Genomic DNA, 10,088 nt, shown 5'->3' on the forward strand with positions numbered 1-10,088 from the left:
TCCTCTTTTCTGACATGTGTCAAGCTTTCTGATTAAAAATCTCACAATAAATGTATATACACTCTGCAAGTATAGAAACTTTTGCGCTTAAAGGAACTAGTTAGAGGGATATACGCATATGGCGTAGTTCCTTTGATGGAAATATTTATACTATTTCTTCTATTTCAATTTTTATATATAGTTAAAACTTTCCTGCACAGTTCACAGTTGAAGCTCACTACGTTTCAAAGAAAATAGAATTGTTCAAGATTTGCCCTGAATTCATACCGTATGAAAATGTTTAAACCATATTACATAAATATCTTTTGATTTAAGAAAGAGATGGATAACGATTAACTTGCGTTTCTTAACAAATTCAATTCAAAGCGAGGCATTCTACTGAAAAACAAGTTGATAAAACAGGACAATCAACAGTCTCGGTTGAAATCAACTTTTTCAAGTTCTATGGTCGATACAACGACCTTCTCAGAAAATACAGTCTTCCACTAGGTCGCATGTTGACTGACGTTTTTCATACTATTTGATAGATAATAAATAATCACCTAATAGTCTACGGATTTCCCTTTTTCCGATTACGACAGAGAGCACACGGCGGGTGTGACCAATCAGCAGAGGATGCTCACTCCTCCATGGCACCTGATCCTACCTCTAATTGTTTTAAGGTCCGTGTTTGCACTGCTCCTGTTTTGTATTTTTGATTCTGAACACTGTACGTTATCACCACATGTCATTTCATAAAACATTATACTGTGGTTTCATCAATATTCGTTGAACACCAATTTTCGTGGATTTCGTTGTTAAGTTTATCCATGAAATTAAGTGTTCATTGAAGTGCAATTTCTTTTATAATTTGTATTGAAAGGATCACTGGTCACGAATTTAAGTATCCTTGAAACCATGATTTTCACTTTATCCACGGAAATTGATACCCTTGAATATTAATGAAACCACAGTACCTAACGTAAAATCAGGTGGCAATTACTAGTATCAGGTACAAATAGTTAGAAGGCTTTGTCAACAACGTTAATTATATTCGACAATGAAAAAATGAAATAGTAAATTTTAGAGATGTCAAAAGCATTATTTTTAGAATCTAATTCTGATTTGCTTTCATAGTTTGAAATCTTTTGTTTGGAAAAACGATTAAAATGTACATGCAATATTATTATACTTTCATGTTAAATACTGAAATCTGATGGGTTTAGACGCAGTTGATAATCCGTTCTATTACCCTCAGCGTTGGCAACACACTTCGCAACGGGTAACAACGAATTGTAACATGCGCGTAAATTAAAATATTCTCGAAAATTAAGACATTCAGTATAATAAAATAAATAGTGCCTGTTTGGGAGGATAACAGTTGAAATTGACACCCCTCGAAAACCATTGTCAACCTCCGCTTCACGTCGGTTGACAATGGCTTCCTCGGGGTGTCAATTTCAACTGTTACCCTCCCAAACAGGCACTATTCATATATTGGTTTCTTTTAAGCTATAGTGCCAGTATGCAGAGAAAAATGTCAGGGACTACGTATATAAATGTTGCAAATGCAGCCATCGTCTGTTGGTTTATAATAATCAATATTTTGGTCCTAACGCCAGGTAAGGTTACAATTAGGCTATCATGAAAGGCTCTCTTTGACCTTATTGGGGGGAAGGGATAAGAAGGGATAGTTATTTACGAGTCCTCGTTACTAATCAAATGCCGATATTGCTTGTTGTTGAATATCAAAAAACAATGATAATGAGAAATTTTGACGACTCTGGTAATATTTTCAGCACGCTGTCAACGTCCCATTGATTGCCAAGATGTTCTGTGGTCGGGCCGTAATACAAGCGGTGTCTACACAATATATCCCCAAGGAACAGGTGGATTCAAGGTGTACTGTGACATGACCACTGCTGGGGGTGGATGGACGGTATTATAGAAACAAAATCTCATAATCATTCTTAATATGTTGTGTAATTATTAACAAATGTAATACATGTACATTTATTTAAAAATTTCAGATTTATAATATTGTACAAATATTAGGTTCTTCAAAGACGAATGAATGGTAAGGTTGGATTTAACAGACTCTGGCAAGAGTACCAGTATGGATTTGGCAGTATTGGGGGAGAACACTGGATAGGTACGGAGCAGTTAAAGCTACAATAAGGTTGTTTGTTTAGTAATTATTTTTTCATTAAAAAAACGAAATACATTAAACCCTGTTTTCAATAAAAGGCAACCAGAGAATTCATCAATTTACTTCTCAGGGTTGGTTAGAGCTAAGAGTGGATATGTCTGACCTAAGTAACCAAAAACGATTTGCATATTATCGAATTTTCTTTGTTGGGAACAAAGATTCCGGTTATAAGCTGACTGTTGGAGAATACGAAGGAAATGCTGGTAAAATATTGCGTGAATAAAGATTACTTACTAAAGTTGCGCATGCGTAAATACACAATTAATGTCCTTAATACTTTGAAACTTTGGCAAATGAATAATCATTCACTATATTCCGAAAACTAGTATCAAAATTTCGGATTTTTTCAGGGGATTCTTTGGAGTACCACAATGGGCACGCATTTTACGCAAGGGATCGAGATATCAGTAATTGAGATATCAGTAATTGTTCCCATAGATTTAAAGGTGGTTGGTGGTATTACACCTACCACAAGTCAAACCTCAACGGACTATACCTGAAGGGCAGCCACTCGTCCTTTGCTGATGGCGTAAACTGGTATCATTGGCATGGCTATCATTACTCACTCAAAACAACGGGGATGAAGATCAGGAGACAGTAGAACTTGATAACAAGTGTACATTATGTGTTTGATTCAAGTTTTGTTTTAGTTTTAATCATAATGTCTTTTAATAAACATTTATTTCCAAACTCAAACCTGTTTTTTTTCAGTATTGTTTAGATACAATTAATTTATGAACGCGTATTATTGCGAATTTAAAAAACTCATTTGCTAAGAAAAACGCTTTTATGTGTGTATACTGGATATCAGAATGTGAAAATATAATGACAATACAGTCATTTGGAGTATTTCGAATCTTTTGCTCGAACTTGGTAGCAAAGTTTATAAAAGGCATGCTTATAACTGATTGTTTCGTATCACCTGAAAAGAGCTTATGGCAGGAAACATGTTTGTGTAACAAAATACATGTATCTATCTTTGAAGTAGTGACTGACAGGAGTTCTTATGACACCACCACTTTTGTACATTGCGGGTCACTTCCTGGTATTTCGAATCGGTAGCTAAATTGGCACAAAACCGTCCAACAAGAGAAATATTTTTAACCAATCAGTTCACCTTACTTCTTTACAATATAGAAAAAAATAAAGAATTCGTTACTATACTCTGTCCCGAGTTTATGCTTCCATCGCTTGTTACCTCGATAACCATTAATACCTTTGAGTTCAAACTACGTTCATCCACTAATATGAAAAATGTCCAGATTATTTGTTTTGAAACGCCCCCCTACCACTTCAGGTTTCAATACACATCCCAAAATTGAAAGTCTACGGGAATTTAACATTGCATCAGCCATTAATAAGTCCGGATAATAACGTTGAAAAATAGCCAGACGTGTCCCGAGTACTTCCGAATGGAGAAAAGATGTGAACATTTCCAATCTCCGTAAGAAATTTGTTTTCGTTCCTGTGAACTTTTATGGGTGAAAAATGATTATTTGTCAATGAAGATATCTTGGATATATTCCTTTTCATAGATTTCAACTGTATATCTTTCACAGGTATGTGTATTTTTATCAAATATCATCAAAAAGTGATGGAAACAATAACTTGGGACAGACTATAGTATTTTTGTAAAAGCTTTTGACTATTTTATTTTTAATAATACTCCTAAGCGTTGCTCAAACACAATCTGTAGAAACACAAAGAAAACGTGCACAACATTATGGTCATTATTTACCAAATCAACATGGTGCAATCTCTGGTAACGTTTTATTCTTCTGAGTTTTTTAACGAATGGTTGACGGATGGGCAGCAAATATTAAGACGGTTGATGTCATAAAAACTCTCATGATAACTTAAATGGATAGTAAACTGTCATGATAATTTATATTTTGATTGGTACTATTTGCATAATTATCGTTACACGCAAATAGCTACGAACATGAAGACCAGAAAACAATATCAATCTTGGTTGTTGTATACACTCTGTGTTTTAAGTATCCTTGGTTATCCTTTAAAGTCAATACATGTAGTTTACTGATATCAGTAATATTATCTGGGTCTGGTATTCTGATTTATTTTGCTGTCATGAAAACTCTTTACAGTTTTTTTTTTCAAAATAACATATAATATCATTGCAGTCCTAAATCCTTAAAAAATATGGATCTCTATTGAACTTTTCAGTGTTACAAATAAAAGAATCACATATATATGAAAGAAATATATGTGCTATATAGATCCAATTCAGAGGCGGATCCAGCAATTTTGAAAAGGGGGGGTTCCAATTGATGAAAATCAATACCTGCAAAATTCATTACTTGTCAATAAACAAGGACTTTTTGAAAGTTTTCCCTGCGTAAATTTAATAAAAATTTATTTAGTCACTATCTATTTCACATCTATTTTAACATCAGAGTGCACTGCATTATTGAGCGTTTTTCTGTTTTGGTTTAGGTAAAGAAGATTTGCATAATTTCTGGCCTTAAAAAAACCAAGCATCCAGCAATAAAAACGTGCGCCTATGCTTAATAGAAAAGAAACACTAAAAACAAAAAATAATTCGGACTAATTACGACAAGTTATTATAAAAATGGATTTTTTTGGTAATTTTTTATGTCTTTGATGTTTAGATTCTGAACTATTTATCGATTTTGATTTCTATCGATTGCCTTCTTAGATAAAGGTCTAAATGATCGGATATGACAAAAGAATGGGGATAATTTATCTGCTGAATATATGGTATATGTGTAATACAATGGTACAAGCAATTGTCGTCTCAGGAAACTCCTGTAATGGGTGCGCTACATGATCCGGTAGTAGTACAGATGCGATCATACATGTATAAGTTCTGCATTTTCATAATAGTTTACATATAACCCTTTTACACGGTAGTTTTGTAACAGAATTTCCGATTGTTGGAAACAAAAAACAAAAAAAGGCTTTTTTTGTGTCTCATGTGGGTATGAGGGTAGATAGCATTCCAGAAAAATAGCATAACCCACGAGTTTATTCGGTGTAGTAAACACCGGATGCTGAAGGAGAGTACTTTATTTCGATAAAAAAAATCGATAGGGTTTTTTTCATATAGGAACAAAATTACGGTACGTTGTACGAAATTCTTTAAATAAGCAATTTTATAAGCATTTATTTGAGATTATTAGAGTATTTATATTATAAATGGGGAAATTATCTTTAAATAGGCATTAAAGGTTTCCAAAAAATTCATTTGTCCCAAAGAAAGGGGGGGTTCCGACCCCCGGAACCCCCCCTCTGGATCCGCCAATGCAATTAATAATATATGGGCGTATCGAGCCACCTTAAAGTGACGTGCTAAGCGTGTTTATATGTTGAAAGTTTAAAACAGTATGTTGTCATTAGAGTGTAATATGATGACAAGTACGCAGCACATCACGTTACACACACGAACATAACTAATCCTCGTGTATAAATAAGCGTAGGAACCTTCAATCAAACTTTTACGGCAAAATAAGTGTACTGTGAAACTCTCAATTAATCAATGACTCGGGTGAGAATCCATATCCATTCTTACATTTTATCTCAGCTATTTTGATTTATAATTTGATTATGGTTTTCCTTATTGAATCTTTACCTAAATCAACATTCATTTGTTTTGATCTACTTTCTTTGAACTCGCATTACTTTTCCTAGACATAAGCTGGTGTTTTTTCTGCGATGTTTGATTGTGTTTCAAACGATTAACATTCTATGCTAATTATTGGTCCAATACTATTTTAGACAATATCCAGGTTTAAAGGAATATATGGCGTTGTTCTTATGATGAAAACTTTTAGATCATTTTTTATTTCATTTCTTTCATATAAAAATTTGATTTTTTGGGATGTTTTTAAACTCATGCCATACGAAAAGTTATCTTTTCTGACGCCATATTACTACATCTATATATCGTCATGCAGATGACGGATGATGTACATTCATTTGATAAACTTATCCTTTCATAGATATTATTTCAAATAGTTTAATAATTAATAGTTAAAAATAATTTGCAATTATCGGATACCAGCAGTTTGAAATCTTCTCAAGATAAATTGGACAGTATATGCTTAAAACTGTTATTCTGTACGAGTCTTTTCCCACGAAATGTATACAATGTCAACAGTTTAATCATAAGCGACAATAAATAATCAAATTTCAAAAATGTTACCGCTATCATTGATACAAAATTTTCACTTTTTAAAGGGACTTAGACACGATTTAAGATCAAAAATTTTATTTTTATTTTTTATGTATAAAATGCTTTACTGGTGCATTTTAAATGATTGACCAAAATATTGAATGTTAAAGTCAAGGTACAAGCGAGATACAGAAGTAAGAAATGGTTGTTATTTAAACAAAGCTCGAGTCTTATAGTTGTTTACAAAAAATGTAATGTAGAGAATTACCATTTCTTCGACAAAATGACAAGTAAAAACTAATTAAAATAATTCAGTATCTTCATAAATACTATTATCAACAAAAGAAAGATACATTTGATTGAAACTTACACCAATACAACACATATGTAAAAAATGACAATATTAGAGTTTGTTTACAAAACAAAGAATTATGAACTCTGTATCTTGCTTATAACTTGATATTTGACTTTCAAATTTTGACATAGCATTATAAACTTCTATATTTATCAGTATAAACATTGAAAATAGAAAAATAAAATTTGAAAATTTGCTTTTAATATTCACGTAACATTGGGTTTACTTTCAGCGGAAAAGCAGTATGCATAGAAAAATGTCAGATGCAAGTAATCTTAATATTCCGTATGCAGCCCTCGTTTGCTGGTTCATATTAACCAATCTTTTGGACCCCACGTTAGGTCAGTAAAAAAATACGTGACCAGGTAAGGCTCTTCTTGGTCATTTTTGTGGACCTGGGCTTATTACGTGTCGGATTGTTGTTGTATTTAAAGGAAGCAGTTCTCAAATTTTGACATTTTCAATCTTTTTCAGCAAGCTGTCAACGTCCCATTGATTGCCAAGATGTTCTGTGGTCGGGTCGTAATACAAGCGGTGTCTACACGATTTATCCACAAGGAACAGGTGGATTCAAGGTGTATTGTGACATGACCACGGCTGGGGGTGGATGGACGGTATACATTGATAAAATCCTCATTCATATTTTTTTTATATTTTGATATGTCATGTTAGTAAATGTATTATATTTATTTTAAAACTTCAAGTTTTCACGATAGTCTTTACATTAGGTTCTTCAAAGACGAATGAATGGTAATGTTGGATTTAATAGGGTTTGGAGAGAGTACCAGTATGGATTTGGCAGTATTGGGGGAGAACACTGGATAGGTACGGAGCAGTTAAAGCTACAAAACCCTGTCCTGATTTTTTTGCTTCCACCACTTTTTGCTTTATATTTCGATAACCAGAAATACCGTTCATCCACTAATATGAAAAATTGTTCAGATTAATTATTTTGAAACGCCCCCTCTACCGCTCCAGGTTTAAATACACAGCTCAAAATTAAAAGTCTACGGGGATTTTGCATTGCATCGGCCATGAAATAACCCGGATGATAACGTTGCAAAATTGTTCGAGGTATTCCGAGTAATTCCGAATGGCGAAAAGATGTACACATTTTCCATTATAAATCCCCATAAGAAATGTGAACTTTTATGAGTGAAGAATGATAATGTGTCAATGAAGATATCTTGAATTTATTACCTTTTATTGATTTCATTTGTTTTTCTTTCACAGTATGTGTATTTTTATAAACAATTGTGATGGAAGCAATAACTTGGGACAGACTATAAGCAGATATATTTCATGCAGTAGTTGGTTTTTTTCCTGAATAAAGTAAAACTTTCTTAAATAAAAGGAAACCAGAGAATTCATCAGTTGACTTCTCAGGGTTGGTACGAGTTGCGAGTCGACATGTCTGACTTCAGCAAGAGAAGCCGATTTGCATACTACCGAATTTTCTCTGTGGGGAATAAAACTTCCGGCTACCGTTTGACGGTTGGAGAATACGAGGGAAATGCAGGTAACTGTTGCAGTGACGAAATTAAGTTTAGTTTACCCACAATGTCAATAATTTCAAATTTATGTACTATATATATATGTATTTATTATAATGATAATCCACAATACCGGTATCAATTTAAAATTTAAACAAAATTTTACAGGAGATTCGTTGAAAGCCCACAATGGACAATCTTTTTATGCAAGAGACAAAGATAACAATGAATGTTCAAAACTATATAAAGGTGGATGGTGGTATAAAAACTGCCACAAGTCGAACCTCAACGGACTATACCTAAAAGGCAGCCACTCTTCATATGCTGATGGCGTGAACTGGTATGATTGGCATGGCTATCATTACTCACTCAAAACAACGGAAATGAAAATCAGAAGACAGTAAACTTGGAAATGAAGTTTGCACTATGTGTGTGGGTTGGTGGGTTTTTTTGTTTTTTTTTGGGGGGGGGGGGGTGCAAGATTTGCTCAAGATTTAATCATACGATTTTTTTTTATTAATCATCAATATCTAAATCATGAGAAGATGAAATAATTATGCATTGGAACTCATTGTCATCAGTTTATTAAAGGAATGAATTTAGCTGAACAGTTGGGAAATTTTTTTAATTTGAAAGAACAATGACATCATTTAGTAGATGATGTTACATAGTTACATGTATATCGTACATTTTAAGAGATTTCAATAATGTTAAATCATAAATTTATAAATGCAATCAAAATATCTTTATGCAGTATTCTTTCAAAAATTCTGACACAAGCAAAATAGAACCATTGATTATAGATATGGTTTTGTTTGAAGTTCATTTTATTATTGATTAAACACTATTAAAATGTATTTTTAAAAATGTGACGCAGAAGTATATCAAACCTGTTTTGTGCAACGATAATGTATTATAAAAGAATCTCGCTTTTAAGTGTGTAGATTGAAAATCACAATGTGGAATTAATTTATTAACGTGAATGACGACCTACATAGTCCGCTAAGAAAGACAACTCTATATTCCACTAACCTCTCATTTGCATGATTTTAAAAGTGTTCTAAGCGGGATAACAAGTTCTACGTAACTTGGGTTAACATTTACACCCACTAAGAATGATTCATTCTATTTCTTACAAAAATTAATTAACTAGACATAATTAATTTATACCTCTATATAGAAACTGACAGGACTAAAATCTACACGACTTTGTTCTAACCAGTTATTAATTGGTCGAAACGTTCAGCAACCTTAAAAAAATATATCACGGGTTACGTTTTTATTCTCCAATGTCGCTTCCTTCAATTCCCGAATGAATCACCACCCAAAACTCAGCAAAGGCATCAAAGGAAATGTGAGGGTAAACAGTGACAATGGTCAGTAATCCAAGAAGACTGCACTCTCGGTACATCAGCATCAAAATTATAAACGACACCCTCCGTTCATTGGATCAACTGTGGATGTGAAAGGGTCCCTCTCTATACAGACAAAACGGTCTCCTTTAACCATAATCCCTCCCCTAAAAATATATGTAAAGTCATTTTTATTTCATTGTTTATTTAACCTGTTGGTGGGGTGTGAGTGTGACTGGGGTGGGTTTATTTCTCAATGTATCGGCTTTCTTCATGTATCATACAATTCCGGTATTCTTATACAAACTAACTAAATCTCGGGGGTCCGGGTCAAAGTTTCCGGGGGGGGCAAATTTTTTTTATAATCTTTACTATTTTGATTTATCATACAATTCCGGTATTCCTATACAAACTATCCGGGTTAAAGTTTCCGGGGGACCTTTTTTATAATCTTTACCATTTTGATTCAACAATTGTACAAAATTTGAGGATCCCACCAATCCGCTCATGTAAACGCAAATTATATATACTCGTCAGGATAGAACGA

At 33.3% G+C, this 10,088-nt stretch overlaps 2 protein-coding genes across 2 annotated transcripts; both read left to right on the plus strand.

Annotated features, from left to right (window-relative positions):
• The first annotated feature begins 1,492 nt into the window (after positions 1–1,492).
• LOC136269532 (fibrinogen C domain-containing protein 1-like) lies at positions 1,493–2,884 on the plus strand. The gene is made up of 5 exons (XM_066074490.1): positions 1,493–1,601; positions 1,779–1,918; positions 2,035–2,131; positions 2,227–2,391; positions 2,539–2,884. Exons 1-5 carry the CDS (start codon positions 1,505–1,507, stop codon positions 2,601–2,603), a joined length of 564 nt encoding a protein of 187 aa, XP_065930562.1. The 5' UTR covers positions 1,493–1,504; the 3' UTR covers positions 2,604–2,884.
• Positions 2,885–5,641: 2,757 nt separating this feature from the next.
• On the plus strand, positions 5,642–8,797 carry LOC105334919 (fibrinogen C domain-containing protein 1). The gene is made up of 6 exons (XM_011438535.4): positions 5,642–5,714; positions 6,929–7,037; positions 7,171–7,310; positions 7,425–7,521; positions 8,051–8,215; positions 8,358–8,797. The coding sequence occupies exons 1-6, from the start codon at positions 5,706–5,708 to the stop codon at positions 8,591–8,593; spliced, it is 756 nt and encodes a 251-aa protein (XP_011436837.3). The 5' UTR covers positions 5,642–5,705; the 3' UTR covers positions 8,594–8,797.
• Positions 8,798–10,088: the final 1,291 nt, after the last annotated feature.

The sequence above is a fragment of the Magallana gigas genome, chromosome 2, assembly GCF_963853765.1.
Source record: "Magallana gigas chromosome 2, xbMagGiga1.1, whole genome shotgun sequence".
NCBI lineage: Eukaryota > Metazoa > Mollusca > Bivalvia > Ostreida > Ostreidae > Magallana > Magallana gigas.